General features: G+C 41.6%; 2 protein-coding genes across 8 annotated transcripts in view; one reads left to right on the top strand and one right to left on the bottom strand.

Annotated features, from left to right (window-relative positions):
- Positions 1-8,486, top strand: part of LOC109487969 (alpha-actinin, sarcomeric-like) — a 56,289-nt gene extending 47,803 nt beyond the window's left edge. For 4 of the 7 annotated variants that reach the window (XM_019792090.1, XM_019792093.1, XM_019792091.1 and 1 more), the window contains exons 22-24: positions 1,445-1,525; positions 6,131-6,289; positions 6,722-8,486. In XM_019792090.1, the coding sequence (XP_019647649.1) occupies positions 1,445-1,525; positions 6,131-6,289; positions 6,722-6,880 (399 nt within the window). In that variant the 3' untranslated portion in view covers positions 6,881-8,486. Of the gene's footprint in view, positions 1-768; positions 850-1,444; positions 1,526-6,130; positions 6,290-6,721 lie in introns of all 7 variants that reach the window. The other 3 variants (XM_019792095.1, XM_019792092.1, XM_019792094.1) reach the window with 1 other exon arrangement.
- A 1,970-nt stretch (positions 8,487-10,456) lies between these two features.
- Positions 10,457-18,272, bottom strand: part of LOC109487928 (double zinc ribbon and ankyrin repeat-containing protein 1-like) — an 18,039-nt gene continuing 10,223 nt past the window's right edge. The window contains exons 14-25 of the mRNA XM_019792030.1: positions 18,153-18,268; positions 17,781-17,814; positions 16,783-17,005; positions 16,162-16,265; positions 15,652-15,726; positions 15,366-15,399; positions 14,317-14,385; positions 13,890-13,975; positions 13,202-13,282; positions 12,501-12,628; positions 11,933-12,007; positions 10,457-11,144 (exon numbers count right to left, since the gene is read on the bottom strand). Of these exons, the coding sequence (XP_019647589.1) occupies positions 10,970-11,144; positions 11,933-12,007; positions 12,501-12,628; positions 13,202-13,282; positions 13,890-13,975; positions 14,317-14,385; positions 15,366-15,399; positions 15,652-15,726; positions 16,162-16,265; positions 16,783-17,005; positions 17,781-17,814; positions 18,153-18,268 (1,200 nt within the window). The 3' untranslated portion in view covers positions 10,457-10,969. The remainder of the gene's footprint in view (positions 11,145-11,932; positions 12,008-12,500; positions 12,629-13,201; positions 13,283-13,889; positions 13,976-14,316; positions 14,386-15,365; positions 15,400-15,651; positions 15,727-16,161; positions 16,266-16,782; positions 17,006-17,780; positions 17,815-18,152; positions 18,269-18,272) is intronic.

An 18,272-nucleotide genomic window follows, 5' to 3' on the forward strand; every position in this document is an offset into this window, starting at 1 on the left:
GGGCATCTTTACAAGATAGATAATTGTGCAAATGTGGAAAGTTACCCGACACTCCTAACTAGAACTGTTCAGACTGTTCAGGCATCCAGTGCAGTTTTTAGGGCTTGGAAACCCGATTTTTCGAAGCTAATACTAAAGTATTCTAGTCATTTATTTACATAGTGAGTTGAAACAACACTATCCCAATGTCTATTGAGCCCTCATGGAGCAAACATTCTGACGGAAAATGGTTACTGTAAGGGCCCTGGTCTGATTTTAGGGTACCACCCATAAAATAAAGGACTCATCTTTGGGCTTGTTTCTGCAGTTTTAAATGCCCAAAGTATGAAATGCTGATTTAAATTGCTAAAGTGAAGCAGTATGTGTCAATATCATAAAGATTGCCTTATTCAGAATATTTCCAGTTTTGCTGCCCTGAAATCGCATTGGATGCCTTTACCAAGATGCTCGAGCCATATCGTATTTATTACAGTAATTGAACTGAAATTAAAAGTTACTGTGTCGAGTAGGCTCCAACACGACCGTTGCCGTGACGACCGTTGCCATGACGACAGGTCCGGACCGGCAAGGGGGCGGAGGGCAGGCCGAGGGGACCGTCAGCACGGAAGTACTCGGTTTGTATAGGGTTTGTGTGTGTGTGTGTGTGTGTGTGTGTGTGTGTGTCTGTGTGTGTGTGTGTCTGTGTGTGTGTGTGTGTGTGTGTGTGTGTTGTCATCTCTCTTCTGTGTGTGTGTTGTCATCTCTTGTCTGCGTGCGTGTGGCGTGTAGAAACGTACATTAGCTCTGGAACCCGAAAGCTTCCGCCAGTGCCTGCTGAGTATGGGCTACCACTTCAACCCCGGCAGGGAGGTAAGACTGGGGCGTGATGATCCGTGTCGGGCCGGTCTAACCGCACACGCTGGTTCACACACGAGCTTCAGACTGTTCAGCATTTGGATATGAAGAAGTATTTGGCATCTTTGTCCTATCTCTGGCTTCAAAACCCTGAAAAAGTTCTCTTACATTGCATGTCAGATAATTTGACATTTGGATAGGAGCGTTTGGTCTTAACTCTGGCTTCAAAAGTCTACATGTACGTCCATAGGCTACTGTAATTTTCTTGTACACAATTAGTTCTTCTCTCACCGTCTTTACGTTTCAGTGTCTATCAGACACCTTCCTCAGCTGGTAGACAGCGAAACATGAGCCCGGTGACTGGTTGTGTACAAGAAAATCTCAGTATCCTATGTTCTACCAACCTGATGAAATTATTGTAGTAACCCTGAAAAGCTGGTGTGTTACGCCAAAGGGCAGTTATACAGACACAGATACAGAAAAGTCTTCAAAACCCCTAAAAAATCGTGAAAGTCCTTAAAAAGCTGAAGCGTGAGGTGAGCCAGCTAGTCCGGGCCGGCCCCTTGCCTGCTGCTGCATGTTTGTTTTGAACGTGAATCTTGTTCTGTAGGACGGGTCGGGTCGTCTGGAGCCCAACGAGTTCAAGTCTTGTCTCATTAGCATTGGATATAATATACAAGACGGCGACAAGGTAGGGGCTCATCGGTGTAGTAGTGGGTGTTGTATAGTTAACCTTAATTTTATTGTACAAATGTGTAACAACAAGCTCATGAAATGCTCATATGGTAAAGAAAATTAAAAGATGTAAGAAACTTTCCCTATCTATTTTTAACCAGAAAGTGATAGCAACACCACATATGTGTGTAACAACAAAAATGCTACAATCATCTTAGTAGTTGGATATATATATATATATATATATATTTAATACTGTACAAATGTCCCTCATGATATAGATTGTTTTTCAGATGGCTTCAGAGTAATGTACTCACTTCATTATTGGCCAGTACAAGTCATGTCACGTGAAATGCACAGTATAGTTTCAATGTCAGAAGACATGGCATAGAAGATATGTCTCAGGTCTTTTGTTCAGAATATTAAAAAAAAGTACTGATTTTTGTAATAAGTCTTAAGAGCGAATGTCTGTAAGGATCAAACAATGGTGGCAGGGGTCAAAAAATCGATTTGGCTCAAACTTTGCACAGTGATAGTACTTGGCCCACAACCCCTCAAAATAGCTTTCTTTCCGGTCAGCACCGATCGTTGCCATGGTAACGGGCCAAACAAGTTTCTGGGCCATTTTCCCTGATTTAGACATGTGAAAAACATGAAATTTGGCATAGTTTAAGGCACGATTACGAGCAAGTGCTTTATTATTATGGAAAAACAAAGTATGGGCATGAAAGACCAACTAATCCGCTATTCTAGAATAGCTTTGAAATTTTCAAGAAGTTCGTTTAAAGGACCTGGGCAACCCTAACACAATACAGTGTTTGAGGCTTATGAAAAAGCGTTATTTCTTCCCAACTTCAAAGTGCTGTAAGTCCAAAGATGGTGATTTTTTTTGCTTCAAATTTGAATCATAGATACATAAACATATGTGCTATAAAATGCATGGTTGCAAACTTTGGGCACTTCTTTGGTTGTCACGTGGTTGTCCTTAGAAGTAGGTCAAATTTTCAATTTGAGGGAAAATATGATTTTTAGCCATGTTCAGGATACAATATCTACAAAAGAAAGAAAGCAATCTGATAAAGTCTTTTACCCAAAGTAATACTATGTCTTGTCTATTAAATGAATACTTGTGGAGGTTGGGGTCTTGTGTCGTTGGTGTGCACTTGTCCCTCAAAGTAGGCCATGTTTTGGACATGTACAGATATTGACATATACGGCTATGTTTGACACTCTAGAAATAACAAAGTAGAAAGTCATTTGAATTCAATCTTTGCAGAGAAGTACATATATGCATTGTGTATCAAATGAATACTTGGGGAAGTTGGGGTCTTGTGTCGTTGGTGTGCAATTGTCCCTAAAAGTAGGCCATATTTTGGACATGTACAGAAATTGACATATACGGCTATGTTTGAAGCTCTAGAAAGAACAAAGTTACATGCTATTTGAATCCAATCTTTGCGGGGAAGTACATATATTTATAGTATATCAAATGAATACTTGTGGAGGTTGAATTCTTGTGTCGTTGGTGTGCAATTGTCCCTAAAAGTAGGCCATATTTTGGACATGTACAGATATTGACATATACGGCTATGTTTGAAGCTCCAGAAATCACAAAGTAGGATGTCATTTGACTTCAAACTTTGCAGGAAAGTACATATATGCATTGTGTATCAAATGAATACTTGGGGAAGTTGGGGTCTTGTGTCGTTGGTGTGCAATTGTCCCTAAAAGTAGGCCATATTTTGTACATGTACAGAAATTGACATATACGGCTATGTTTGAAGGTCTAGAAATAACAAAGTAAGATGCTATTTGAATTCAATCTTTGCGGGGAAGTACATATATTTATAGTATATCAAATGAATACTTGTGGAGGTTGAATTCTTGTGTCGTTGGTGTGCACTTGTCCATAAAAGTAGGCCATATTTTGAACATGTACAGAAATTGACATATACTGCTATGTTTGAAGCTCTAGAAAGAACAATTACAAAGTTAGATGCTATTTGAATTAAATCTTTGCGAGGAAGTACATATATGTAATGTGTATCAAATGAATACTTGTAGAGGTTGAGGTCTTGTGTCGTTGGTGTGCACTTGTCCATAAAAGTAGGCCATATTTTGGACGTACATACAGAACTTAGCAAAAACGGCTATGTTTGAAGGTCTAGAAATGACGAAGTAGGATGTCATTTTAATTCAATATTTTAAGAGGAGTACACATATATGTATTGTGTATCAAATAAGGGCTTGTGGATGTTGGGGTCTTGTGTCGTTGTTGTATACTTGTCACTAAAAGTAGGCCATATTTTAAACATTTACAGAAATAGGCATATACGACATGAACAAAAAAGGAAGCCCTCAAAATCACCCATGTGATAGCCAATACTATAATAAACACATGGTAGAAGGATAGGTCTGAAAATAAATTCACTTTGGTATTTTCATCAGCTCAAAAACAGCCCAAAATCCAAATTTGGGTACAAGTGCAGAAAAAGACCTACTTCGAGGTTGCCCAAAGACTGAAATCTGCATGTACATCAACTTCACACTAATTTCGTACAAGTTAAGCCATTGGTCTGATTATATCCTGAAGTATTTGTCGTTACGTTAAAGCAGTTGGCGGTGACCGCGTCCTAAACTTTGCCAATTTCCGTGTTTTAGAGACGCATAAATCTGTCAAAATGGCCCCAAAATTTGAATGGGCTGTTGCCATGGCAACAATGGGGTTTGAGCGGAAAGAAAGCTATTTCAAGGGGTTGTGGGCGAAGTACTATCACTGTACAAAATATGAGCAAAATCGATTTTTGACCCCGCTCACTATTGTTTGACCATTGCAGACATTTGCTCTTAAAAAATGGCCTACTTTTAGGGACATGTATACAACAGCGACACAAGACCCCAACCTCCACAAGCCCTTATTTGATACACAATACATATATATACTCCTCTTCAAAGATTGAATTAAAATGGCATCCTACTTCGTCATTTCTAGACCTTCAAACATAGCCGTATATGCTAATTTCTCTACATGTCCAAAATATGGCTACTTTTAGGGACAAGTACACAACAACGACACAACGATTTATATATATAAATATATATATATGTGTACTTCCCCGCAAAGGTTGAATTCAAATAGCATCTAACTTTGTTATTTCTAGAGCTTCAAACATAGCCGTATATGTCAATTTCTGTACATGTCCAAAATATGGCCTACTTTTGGGACAATTGCACACCAACGACACAAGACCCCAACTTCCACAAGTATTCATTTGATACACAATGCGTATATGTACTTCCCTGCAAAGATTGAATTCAAATGACATTCTACTTTGTTATTTCTAGAGCTTCAAACATAGCCGTATATGTCAATTTCTGTACATGTACAAAATATGGCCTACTTTGAGGGACAATTGCACACCAACGAAACAAGACCCCAACCTCTACAAGTATTCATTTGATACACACTACGTATATGTACTTTCCTGCAAAGATTGAAGTCAAATGACATCCTACTTTGCTATTTCTAGAGTTTCAAACATAGCCATATATGTCAATTTCTGTAAATGTCCAAAATATGGCCTACTTTTAGGGACAATTGCACACCAACGACACAAGACCCCAACTTCCCCAAGTATTCATTTGATACACAATGCATATATGTACTTCCCTGCAAAGATTGAATTCAAATGACATTCTACTTTGTTATTTCTAGAGTTTCAAACATAGCCGTATATGTCAATTTCTGTAAATGTCCAAAACATGGCCTACTTTGAGGGACAAGTGCACACCAACGACACAAGACCCCAACCTCCACAAGTATTCATTTAATAGACAAGACATAGTGTTACTTTGGGCAAAAGACTTTATCAGATTGCTTTCTTTCTTTTGTAGATATTGTATCCTGAACATGGCTAAAAATCATATTTTCCCTCAAATTGAAAATTTGACCTACTTCTAAGGACAACCACGTGACAACCAAAGAAGTGCCCAAAGTTTGCAACCATGCATTTTATAGCACATATGTTTATGTATCTATGATTCAAATTTGAAGCAAAAAAAATCACCATCTTTGGACTTACAGCACTTTGAAGTTGGGAAGAAATAACGCTTTTTCATAAGCCTCAAACACTGTATTGTGTTAGGGTTGCCCAGGTCCTTTAAACGAACTTCTTGAAAATTTCAAAGCTATTCTAGAATAGCGGATTAGTTGGTCTTTCATGCCCATACTTTGTTTTTCCATAATAATAAAGCACTTGCTCGTAATCGTGCCTTAAACTATGCCAAATTTCATGTTTTTCACATGTCTAAATCAGGGAAAATGGCCCCGAAACTTGTTTGGCCCGTTACCATGGCAACGATCGGTGCTGACCGGAAAGACAGCTATTTTGAGGGGTTGTGGGCCAAGTACTATCACTGTGCAAAGTTTGAGCCAAATCGATTTTTTGACCCCTGCCACCATTGTTTGATCCTTACAGACATTCCCTCTTAAGCAATTTTGGTTTCAACACAGTTTGGTTGAAGTGTAAAGTACTTCTGATTTAGCATCCTGAAATCCCATTGATGACATATTGTACACAAGACTGTGTCTCATTGTCTGAACCATGTTTCTGTCCCGTAGGGAGACGCTGAGTTTGCCCACATCCTGGGCGTGGTGGACCCGAACGGCTCGGGTTACGTGACGTTCCAGGCCTTCCTGGACTTCATGACGCGGGAGACGACAGACTCGGACACCGCCGAGCAGGTCATGCAGTCCTTCAAGATCCTGGCTGGAGACAAGGTACGAACGCACCTGCTTTCTTTTTCTGACCAGCTGCAGGAATAAGTCCTATTCGAGGTTATAGCTGTGAAGTGTACCAGGTTACCTGGAAATATGGTACCAAATTGATGAGCACAAGAGATTGAAACCATTGAGCTCCTCTCTCCTACGACTGATGCACTATAGATTTTTCACGTTGATTATGAAGATAACGTCTTGCTTTGCATAATTTAGATCCTCCAAATTCCAGTTGTCCAGTGTCAGTCTCATCTGAACAAAGAAACTTTTGACCCAAGTCCCAAACTTCACATCATTTGATATTCTCTCTGTTCCTCAGCCCTACATCACACAAGAAGAGCTTGAATACTACTTGCACAAAGCTTGTATAGTACTGTATATGTTTAACTTTTTACCATGGCTTCACATCTTACCTCGTCTCTGTTCCCCACTCAGCCCTACATCACACAAGAAGAGCTGCGGCGTGAGCTGCCGCCCGACCAGGCCGAGTACTGCATCGCCAGGATGACCCACTACACCGGTCCGGACGGCATCCCCGGCGCGCTGGACTACATCTCCTTCGCCACAGCACTCTACGGAGAGAGCGACCTCTAACCTCTCTACATACACATGCAAATAAATGTATAATGTATTTATCTTAGTCACCATCCGTTGGGTTACTCCAGGGGTAATTTCCGTACTTTGGGGGAGTTAGTGAGAACACGTGCCTTTTGACAGCAGGGCTGGGTTGTGATTGTGCTTGTATGTTGAGGAAGGAGGGGGTCTGTGGGTAGTAGCCAAAGGAACAAAAAAAAAAGTCTTCTAACTTCTGTCATTGGGAGGTAGTGTATGTAGTCGTGCCATCTTACAACATTGTGCAACCATCAGAATTTGCAACAAGATATATGAATACGAAGAATGAACTGTAATGGTCGGGGAGGGGACAGTAATAGGTGTAGTGATGTAGTCGGGAGTGCGTTGACGACAGGACTTCGTAGCTTCGCTGTGATGACGGCGGGTTTTACCGAGAGCGTAAACCTGTGCTTCGGCTGGGATACGGACATCACAGCGGCACATATTTATGTATGTGTTACTTCCGGGACCAAAATCAGGGTTGTTGCACATGGATAGATGTGACCATATGTGCCGGCTGTGTTGCGCGTGTTCAGGCCGGACACACAGGCCTGCGGTCGGTTTCGCAGCAGCGCAGACCCGCGCCCAGTTCGTGGTAGTAGCTGTCCGCAGGTCGTGACCACGTGCTGCTGCAAAATCGGCCCGTTTCGAAAGTAAACCAAACTTGTCTTCGGTGTGAAGCGATACAATCTGGGAAAAGTCAAAACTCGACCACTTGGCAAACCCAGATGTGACCACATGTGCCGCCTCACACCTCCAGACTCGTTTTTAAAGAAAGAAAAAAACATGCCTCCTCCCCACCCTCTCGTTAAAGAACTCCATTCCCAGAGGGATGAGGTAGTACCTACCGACTCCCTCTACTCTATACACCAGGCAGAGGCAGTCGGTGTGACCACAGGTGACCTCCCATCCCTCTGGCATGGCTGCGCCTATATTTAGGGAACACGGTTCTCTATTTGGGTTGCCGTCCGGTGTGCGAGTGAGCCAGCTAAGGCCTGCCCCCCGGGGCAGAAGGCTCCATGTCAGCATGGTGGCACTAGCAAAATGCCTGGCATGCCTGGTCTGGCTGGGAGCTGGCAGGGAATGTGTGGGGAGGCTGCGGTAGCCCCGACTCAGCACAGCTGCCTCCATACCCACGTCAACGCACTCCCCTATAATTAGCTCGAGGGATCTCCTATCAGCTACTGCCCCAACTATTTTTGAACGCTTAATAATTGTTTTATACTGATCAGTAAGTAAGTAGTACCGTTAGTTGTGTACTACACGTACGTTATTTGCCAGGTCCCATCAGTTGATTTTTTGCTTTTTTTTTTCTACATATGATACATGTATTTATCATTACCTACATTGTATACAGTCCTAGAAATTATGCAAATCTAAGGATAGCTGCCTACATGTAAGGCCTGCAGGTAGCTTGCATATGCTTGATATAATTCTCCACCTGAAGTATAAGTAGTGGTATGTCATGATCTGAGAGGCTGGATTTGTTTAAGGTGTCAAAATTAGAGGTGGTTTTATCTTGACTCTACTGTAGACTGTTAATTGGATGTAAGGGGAAATAAAAAACTTTGTACTCTTGAAAACATCATTCTGGTCTGATGTTTCTGTTTGTGTGCTTTTGTGCGTACACGGATATTTTGACATGTACAAGTAGATTGCTTCATCATAAAGAGTGTTCATTCAGTCAATAAGGCCATGTTGATTTTATTATATGGATGACATCCTCTGGGAGCCCCAAAACTGATGCGAGCGTGCGAATAAAAAAAAAGTTTGCAAATTACAAAGTTGCTTTCATTATGAAATCTACGTGGTCATGAAGGTTGCACAAAAAAACAGTATGGTATGACGAATAATCTACAGTAACTCTTCAAGTTCATTTCTCTACATTTTGTCTTTTTTGTTTAATTTTGGTATTCTACGACATTGGTATTGATTTCCAATCTTTTCTTTTTTGCAACTTACGGTATAGATTTGCTTACTAGTATTTTGCAACTGTTTTGTACGATTTACAGTATGGTTGAAAACTTTCTTTTTTTGGAAACGGACGAAAATGCATGTGCGCGCGGATGTCATCCATATAATCAAAACAACATGGCCTAATTATAAAATGAGAAGAAAGAAAGAAGAAGCAGTTGTAGGGATACATGTATATCAGTATGATGTATTTAGCTGCCATCATCAATCATGTAACATACAGGACAACAATAGTCCAAACTCCATAGACCTGCACCTAAAATAGCCTGCCTGTTAATTACAGTGCTACAAATACTCATCTCCAAGCAGATGTTTTGGTTGGGTGGCAAAAGACCATATCCATTGGCCGTCCTGTATCCATGTCCTAACCGAAGTCTTGCCACCGAAAGATCTGCTTGGAGATTAACAAATACAGCATAACACCACATGTGACTTGTTCATTACATGACATCATATACAATGTAGACCCGTTAAAGCTTAAGTTAGATTCATCAGACGATAAAGTGTGTACCTAGACAAAAAAAGGAAAAAAAAAGTACAAAGCTAGTTCATCCAAAATTCTCTGATAATTAAAAAAAAAAGCATTGTTCAGCTTGATATAAACATCTTCAAAATCAGCAGGACAGGGTTTGACATACAGTATGTACAAACAAAATGGAATGCATTTCAGTCTTTACCAATAAACCCTAATAAACATTAAGTTCTATATCTTTAGCTATGTCCAAGGTACTTTGAGCAAAGTTTTCCCACTAGCATAACGTGTAAATATTGCAGAATGGTCCCACATTACCTCTTTAGCCTACAACCATCCAAGTCTCTAAGTATGTACTTATACATGTATTTATGCCTATGCTCTGCTACAAAATATTTAACACTCTTTCTCTTAGCTTGTCCAAGGTTAGGCTTATTGCAAATATACAATTCCCACAGTTTAATGAAAGCATCACCCAACAGCATTACAGCCATCACTATATACAACTTTGCATTGCTTTTATACCTTAACATGCTATTATCTTCCACATCTTCTTTCAGCTGAAGCGTTATTCCCTTCCAATAAAAGCTACTGTACAAGAGACCCCCAAAGACCAGTATCATCATCAGGACAACTCCAATCATGATTAGATACTCCCTGAAGCAATATGGACAGACCCAAATCTACTCTGAACATCATACATGGTTTATACAATCCACAGGGTCCCCATGAACAGAAGATGTCTCTTGCTTTCTCAAAGTACGCAGTGTTTCATACATCATAACAAAGCAATGTAGCCGACTGGACGTCAAGCAACTGGATAGATTTTGGATTTTCCAAGATGACTCGCATTGCAGATATTTGTTTTCCTACAGTTCAATGACCCGACAATGGCATAACAGGTTACTTGGCTACTAGTAAGTACATGTATTACATTTGTATCTACCAATAACTGTTTTCTTGTGAACATTCATCCATAACACCAGACCAGGGCTCTAGCCAGCTCAAAATATTTTCTGTCAGCCCAGGTTTATGATCAGACCTGGGGGGAGAGTGCTCGCAGGGGGGGGGGTCTGGGATAAATTTTGAATTTCCCAGTCTTCAAAAATGCAATTTTCCACATTTTGAGAGGCAAATCATGGAGTTGAGCGTGGTTGGTGGTGGTCCTTTGGATGTTTTTATATTTTTACCAAAGATTTTTGTCTGCCAAGTTTGACAAATTGGCTTAAAAAATTTTGTCACATGCCACAAAGTTCCTGCAATTGACAGAAAAACGGGTGCTGGCTAGATCATAGAGGCCATGTCCAGACTAGAGGACGTCGACCTGTACATCTGTGTTCTTCCTCTTTGAATTAGCATTGCACCTGAGGAACAATTATTGTGATATTCAGCAACAGGAAAGGATTTTGGAGGAAGTCCCTTCTCTTCAGAGCTGTTACAGTTTTCCATCTATAAATGCAGTCACTGTGGTTCGGTTATAAATTCTGAAATTCATCGTTTGGATTACAGGATGCCTAGGGTTTTTTTTTTTGCCCTGCCTCTTCATATTTTTGTCCGAAAAAATCTGAGAACCAACAAATCAAATTGGTGCGGCCTGAACACCGGACCACAAGGCCGGACCCAGACTAGAAGACATCGACCTCTATATCAGCGGCCTTGCCGGGTTTGGTCATCTTGTCCAGCAGGTCCTGCCCCATGGAGGAGGCGAAACTCTTCAGGATGGTCTCATCTCCCAGCTTCACAGCCAGGTCGTACGGACTCTCCGACTTGTCGTTCTTACGCTTCGAGTTGGCATTGCACCTGCAGAAAGTGAGAGTGCTTATCAATGAGTGAAAGTGAGCTCAAACTAGTTTAGATCACTGAAGAGCTGTTTTTCCACTGGTCGTGACAGAGAAGACAGATGCTATGAAACAATACATAACCTCCCAAAAATGCCATAATGATCTTCAGCAAGATTGTGGGCATCAGGAAAGACGACATAAAGCATAGGAGTGTTCACTTTGGTAAGTCTAGCTTTACCAGAACATAACCCAAGGTACATTGAACAGTGGACCATGGCTTAACATCCCATCCTAAAGACTGGAACCCTTTCCTGTAGCATGCATGTTGTGTGAGCCCAACCTCTTTGTCCAGAGGAATTACGGTAATGTTCAGCAACATAGCCTTTTTCATTTTCAAACAGTATGGTTAACTATGGGGAGCATGTTTGAGGAGAACATTTTCCGCCTTCCCAATGTTGCAGGTGGGGGAAATTTTCATGGCATACAGAACCCACCACACATTTCAAGAAAATCAAATTTAAAAAAATAACAAAATAAATGTCAAACAAGACTTTCAAAAATGGTATTTGTAACCAAATGTGTGTATGGATCTTCCTAATATAGCAAGGAGAGGATTTTGGTCAACAAAAACAAATTTTTAGTCAACTGTAGAGATTTTTTCACATATTGTGAGATATTAGATGAAACTATTCCTTGTGTGTACAAAAGCTGATCCCAGAGAAGGCTATATAGTTCACAACCCATAATTGGTTTGTAACAGCCCTAGGTATAGTTACTGTAGGATAACCACAGCATCGCACAACTCACCCTAACAGAGCCTGCACCGCTCTCTTGCCAGAAGGCCCCAGGTTGACTGCCTCGTGCAGGGCTGTGTTGTTTTTCCTGCAGGTGGTGGAAAAGAAGGTGCCGTCATTATTCACTATCTTTAATTGTTTCACAAAGAAAGTCTAGCTTACTAAATCAACAATTTTTAAATTAACTGTAAAAATGTTGTGACATGATAATGAAATCCTCACTGCAATACACTAAAACATTGAATGGAATAGAATAAACCTTCCCATTTGGCAACAAAGTCAAGTTTCAATCATTCTGTTACGTGTTACAATGAAGAAACTGGTGTTCTGGTTAGGCTGTTGAACTAGAACAGTTCCTTCGTGTATGTGTATAGCCGGTAAAACCACCTTTGCAGGCACACATTGCAGCAGCAGCTAGCTACATTTTACATTGAACGACCTCAGTCATACGTAACCTTTGCACATCTAACTGTAAGCATTCTTGACTTGTTACTTGGTGGCAGCGAGTTAACAATTTACGATGAGGAAAAAAGTTTCGACCACCTTGGTTTATAATACAAAAGTGCAAGAGGATGACTCACGGTCCCGATCGTTTGTCCACCTCGGCTCCAGCCTGCACCAGGACAGGGATGGACTCGTGACGATTGTTCATCACCGCAACCATCAGCACCGGACGGTCATCGTTGTCCACTAGGTTAGGGTTAGCTCCCTGGTAAAAAAAAATACATAATTATATAACTGTTCTTGGCTGTAAATTAACAGTAGATTAAGTCAACTAAACTACAATTGACAGACGAAATCAGTGTACACGTATGTCTCTGTACAGTTCACTGATCCATTGTCGTTTTGCTACTCTTCCACTGGTCATGTACAGTATTTATGTGTACTGAGGAAATTCCCCCAGCTCCTTTCGACAAGTACAATGAACAGTGGAACATTTTTGACTGTACAACACCAGTCTTTGTCTTTGTCAAGAAATGAGCAATCCACCGCTTCTGTGACATCAATTGTTATGCAGATGGAATATTGAGGCATTGCCACAAATATGGGGACTTTCTGCAACCTACAATCCACTGCTCACGTGTGCATAACGTGACGTCACGGAAGCAGTGGATTGCTCATTCATCCTTGATGGGCTTGAAATACTGGAGTTATACAGTCAATAATTTGTGTAAGTGCAATTTTTTGTGTTGGAAATTACAGTTAAAACTCGCTTCATAGTGTAACTCATCACTGTCCCAATCACAAGGTGAAGAAATGTTTGTTTGTTTGTCTGTTTTACCTCGTCCAGTAGTTTCTGCACCTCCTCTGCGTTTCCTTCTCCCTTCGGCCCCACCTCCTGCAGCAGGAGTCTATCCTCAGCCTGGAACAGCAGAAACAAATCTCACATCATTACAGAGGATGCACAGAGAAAGACACCTCTGCTGCTATTTTCTTAAAAATCTGTTAGTGCTGCCTTCATCTGACCCTGAGTCTGACTTATGGCAAGCCTGTGTACTGGCTCTGAAAATAGTCTGGCATCCAGTCTATGTAGACAGTGATAAATGTTTTGTACAATTTGGGATTAATGAAGCCAGTGGCAAGGGTATGTGTATAGGTACACTGATTATATGACTTATCAGAAATTGGAAAATCAAAGGCACTATAGTGAAACAAATATTATAATACTGAAATATATGCTGAAACAAAACATGAGGTCCCACCTCCATCCAGTCCTGTATGGCAGCATGGTTACAGAAATATGACATTTATTAGTATCAACTTCAGGCCTAGCATTTGCTGAATTTTCTTTAGTCATGAAGCCCCTTCTGTTCATCTTAATCTTAATAAACACAAAAATAGCCTTATACTAAGACACGGGCTGGCCCCACATTATCTGACTCGCACATTTGGAATCAAAATCCTCCAACCACTGTTGTTTAAAAAAGACAGCGTGTAGTGGATGATGATAAAAACTAAAGTCAACTTACATGAAGTTTGTCCTCTTTACTAGGCTGTTTCTTCTTCTTGGCCTTCTTGGTCCCTTTCTTCTTCTTCTTCTCACTCGAGTCACTTGCTTAAATGACAATTATTGAACAAGATTTCGTGAGTCAGAATTTGGTGATTAATGAATCTGATGTCATTAGATCTAACAAAACAATGACAGCATTGAGGCACACTTTGAAATACATGAGAAAATGCTTTTCATGAAAAAAGGAGAGTTTTACAATTTATTTGTCAAAATTTAGCACATTTGTGGAAGGTTTAACATGAAAAGTGACTTTTTTCAAGATGCCAATGCTGAGACCAGACTGTAAGGTTTGAACCACTCACACCGGGAAGGTCCCCTGCTCTTTTCTGCAAGTGTGGTGAGATCTTTAACATGCTCAAGGTGTGAAGCAGGATCTCCAGACTTACCGAGACTGGACGAGCTGCCGTGGAAACTCCTCCTCCTGCCTTCCGTCAGGTTACTCAGGAACTCATCACCTGGGGGGAGGGCAGGGAAACAATTCAGAACATTTTTTATACACTTACAGTAACAGTTACCAATGAAGCCGTGTAGTAGAATACAACAGTAAACTGAAATTAGGTAACATCTGCAAAGCAAATGGATAATGTTTACCTCCACATAGTCTACCCCAACAAATTACTGATCTGTTTAATCTTCTCAAACACATTCATATATTTTGGTGACCAGCCCCTCCAACTCTGTCCTGCCACTTGCTACTTAATGTAATCCAACACCACACAGTGTCTGCTACAGCATTGGTTAACATGGTGACAGCTGTCTGGTCCAGGCTATTAACTTTTTGGTTTGGATAAGAAGAGGAAGAAACAAACTTTAAAAGTAAACATAAAAACATCCTCCCATGGCAGGGGCAGCGGCTCCGAATTCCTTCTCCACCCCTTACCCCTGCCGTATAACATGGCATCTTCTACTCTGCGACCCGATTCCAGGGACACGCTCTCAGCCAATCACGTATCACAGAGAAAATCTTCAACGCACTTTACATTAATATTTATGAGATGCGCTAGCTATCGGAACCAATCATGTCGGCTATTCAGTGACAAATAAAAACAAACATGGCGTCGTCTCGGGAAGAGAACTTTTGCGATGCAGGCCGCTGCGGGCGTCGGCGGGGCGCTAGCGTGTGCTGGAGGCTGCGCGCGGATCCCGCCGAGCACGGGGAAGGTGTTAACTCGGTGACTTTGCCCCGCACGGCCTCCCCAACGCGTTAACGGGCTCGTCACCGGGCGGCGGCGGAGTCGCCGGCGGGGAGGGTGACGTCCCTTCGCCGCCCAAGTCAGAAATGGGGTCATGCCAAATAAGGCAAGCTCATGAATATTAATATTCCTGGGGTCGCAGAGTAGAAGATGCCATGTTATACGGCAGGGGTAAGGGGTGGAGAAGGAATTCGGAGCCGCTGCCCCTGCCATGGGAGGATGCATAAAAATGGAACCCTTACCTCTGACTCTCATGGGTTTCCCTGTCAGGACATCCTGAAAAAAAAAAAAAAAAGAAAGTTAACAAACAATTTCATAGTATGCCAAATAAAGATATCTTGTGAACAACAATTATAATAACATTTCTATGTTAACCTTCTCACTGCTGCCTAACCCCATACTTGATACAAAAGGCTACTTTAGCAGACTGGAGGTTATTATCCAGTAAACATGCTATAAAATAGATTTGTCTTTGATTGGCTTGGTAGCTTACTGCTCTAAACTCTAAGACATAAAATGATGACATACCTTGTTCCCTCTGAGTGCAAAGGTCATGGCTAGTGACAGTTCGTAGCCGTCCTCGTGTACTGTTGCTGACACCAGCTGTGGTGGGGACACAAGGGTCAATCAGGTTAGAAGAGGGAAAAACTAATGTTCACTGATGTCACATAGAATTCCAACTTTGGCTAATACATTTTGCTCCCATGTCTTGATGTACAATAAAAAAAGGAAAAAAAAAGTCATCTAGGACACAAAGCCAGAAGTCATGTGTTGAAGGACAGCAACATCTTGAGCACGTTAAAGAACCCACCGCACTTATCGAAAAGAGCAGGGGACCTTCCCGGTGTGAGTGGTTCAAACCTTACTGTCTGCTCTAAGGTTTGACATCGTTGAAGAGGTGATAGTCACCTGTTACGTCAATCGGACAATCTTTCCACAAATGTGCCTCAAAATCTTCGTAAACAAAATAATCTTCCCTCTTTGACTAAAATTCTTATACTACTCCAATGGTTTGATGCACAATAAAACGTGTCTAACCTTGCCCATCCTGGGTTCTCCCACGTTAGCTCTAAACTCGGTTGTGTTCTGTGCGTACGCCCGGAGATGCCCACAGATGTGATCTATCTGCTTCCTCCAGTAGCCTGCAACCATGTAAAACAGAACAGAACATTTCAGTCAGGTCTATTATTATAATATTACAATATATACAAATCCTTCATAGCTTGTACCTCAGTAGCTACTAAATCATGAAACAATTCAAACTGGCTTGAAGATAGAATGTACAGAAAAAGGACCACAAAGTTGTTTTTTTTTCCATTCAAAGTGTTCAGATTCTTTTTGCCATGGTGGCATACAGTAAGGCTGAAGTATGGATTGTATCTGTACAAATGTATTTGTGTAGTCTGTATAACAGCCCTTTGGCATAACACACCAACTGGTTACATTACACCTGTCACACCTAAACCATCACACATCTAACTGCAAACACTGTGTAAAGCTATCCAGTGATAAATATCCCTTCTGTACTTTTGGTGGCAATGAGTTCCACTCTATATTAGAGTAGTTCTAGGGAAAAAAAGAAGAAGAAGAGGAAGATACTGAGCAAAAACAATATGTTTTCCTTCTGCAAACTTAAGGTAAACATAAAACAGAGCCCACCTTTCCCGGGGCTGACAGCGCTGACGGGCGGCCGCTTGTCGCTCATCCTCTCCGCCTTCTCGCGCTCGCCGGCTTCCCGCGCCTCGCGCTGCTGCATCTCCCGGAACGACGGGTAGAACAGGCCCACCGTCTGCGTGGCAACTGTAGCCGAGGGCGGGGCCTTGGGCAGCAACACGGGAGGCACGATGGGTACCCACGAACCCGACACCGACCCGGACAGCGGCTAGGTGCAATACAGCATGCAGGTGCAATACAGTTCATGCAGGTGCAATTCACCAGGTGCAAAATAGGGATGCATTACTTCATGTAAGTGCAATTAACCAAGTGCAAAATAGTCCATGTAAGTGCAATTCACCTAGTGCAAAATGGTGCAATTCACCAAGGTCCAAAGTAAACACAGGTGCAGGTGTCATTAGAAATGTGCAAAATAAAGCATGGATACAATTCATCAACATGCAGAGTGGGTTGCTGTTGCATATTGTGGCTACAAGTGCACAATCTCTGATGATCAGGTGCAAAATTTCCTTCACCAAGGTGTAGAATCAATGTCTAATAAATGCATATCCCCATGCAGGGCAATGAAAAGATGTCTTGTTTCATTGTACATGCCCAAATCACCACATACATGGGCCAGATGCAACAGGCAAATATGCAGGTTTGAGCCGCCCTTTCTTCAGACTTGTATGTGAAAGAAACTAGCATATCTGTAACACCCTTCATTCATTGAAGGGTGCTGGACAATACAACGCTGTTCAGCAAGCGATCACTACACCAGCCTGACTATAGGGGATCACCACGGCAGCAGCTACGGTAAATGTTTAGCCCTGTTGGCCCATACTCACCAGGGGGATGCTGATGAACTTATCCTGGGAGGAGTCCTTGCAGCCAGGAACACAAAGTGGTGATGAGAATTAAGTAACTGTTACATGATAAGGTTTAACCTACTTATAGTAATGTTAATGTTGGAGCGAAAAAAGCTGATATCAAATAGTACTTACAAATTGTGATCCGGGAACAATCTTGGCCGTATTCCTGGAGAGAAAAGATGAGAATTAAAGATGGGGAAAGGTTACACAATTATTACAACTTTCACCAATCAACTTCAGAAGCTGTGGTCATATTTAGATTCCTTTTGATATTATAGAAAAACTAACAGATGTCTCATGAAGCACACTTCAAGCCAATTTGGAAGTTTTAAAATTTCTTATGAAAAAATTATCATTTGTCAGGCTATTTTCTCCGCTTTTCTTACTTAAATTTGTGTATCCATGTACATGCATGCAATATTTCGTGCAATTATCGTTTGAACAGGATTTCAAGTCTAAGGTCTTGTTGTTGCAACAGCAGCAGTGACAGATACATGACTGTACCTGGGGTCGTTCCTGTGCGGGGGTTCCAGCAGGGTTCCACAGGACAGACAGTAGCGAGCGTACGCCTGGTTACTGGACTTACACTTCCCACAGGTCACATGCATCACAGGGGGGAGGGGC

The sequence above is a fragment of the Branchiostoma belcheri genome, unplaced genomic scaffold (assembly GCF_001625305.1).
Source record: "Branchiostoma belcheri isolate BF01 breed outbred unplaced genomic scaffold, Haploidv18h27 scaffold90, whole genome shotgun sequence".
Taxonomy (NCBI): Eukaryota; Metazoa; Chordata; class Leptocardii; order Amphioxiformes; family Branchiostomatidae; genus Branchiostoma; species Branchiostoma belcheri.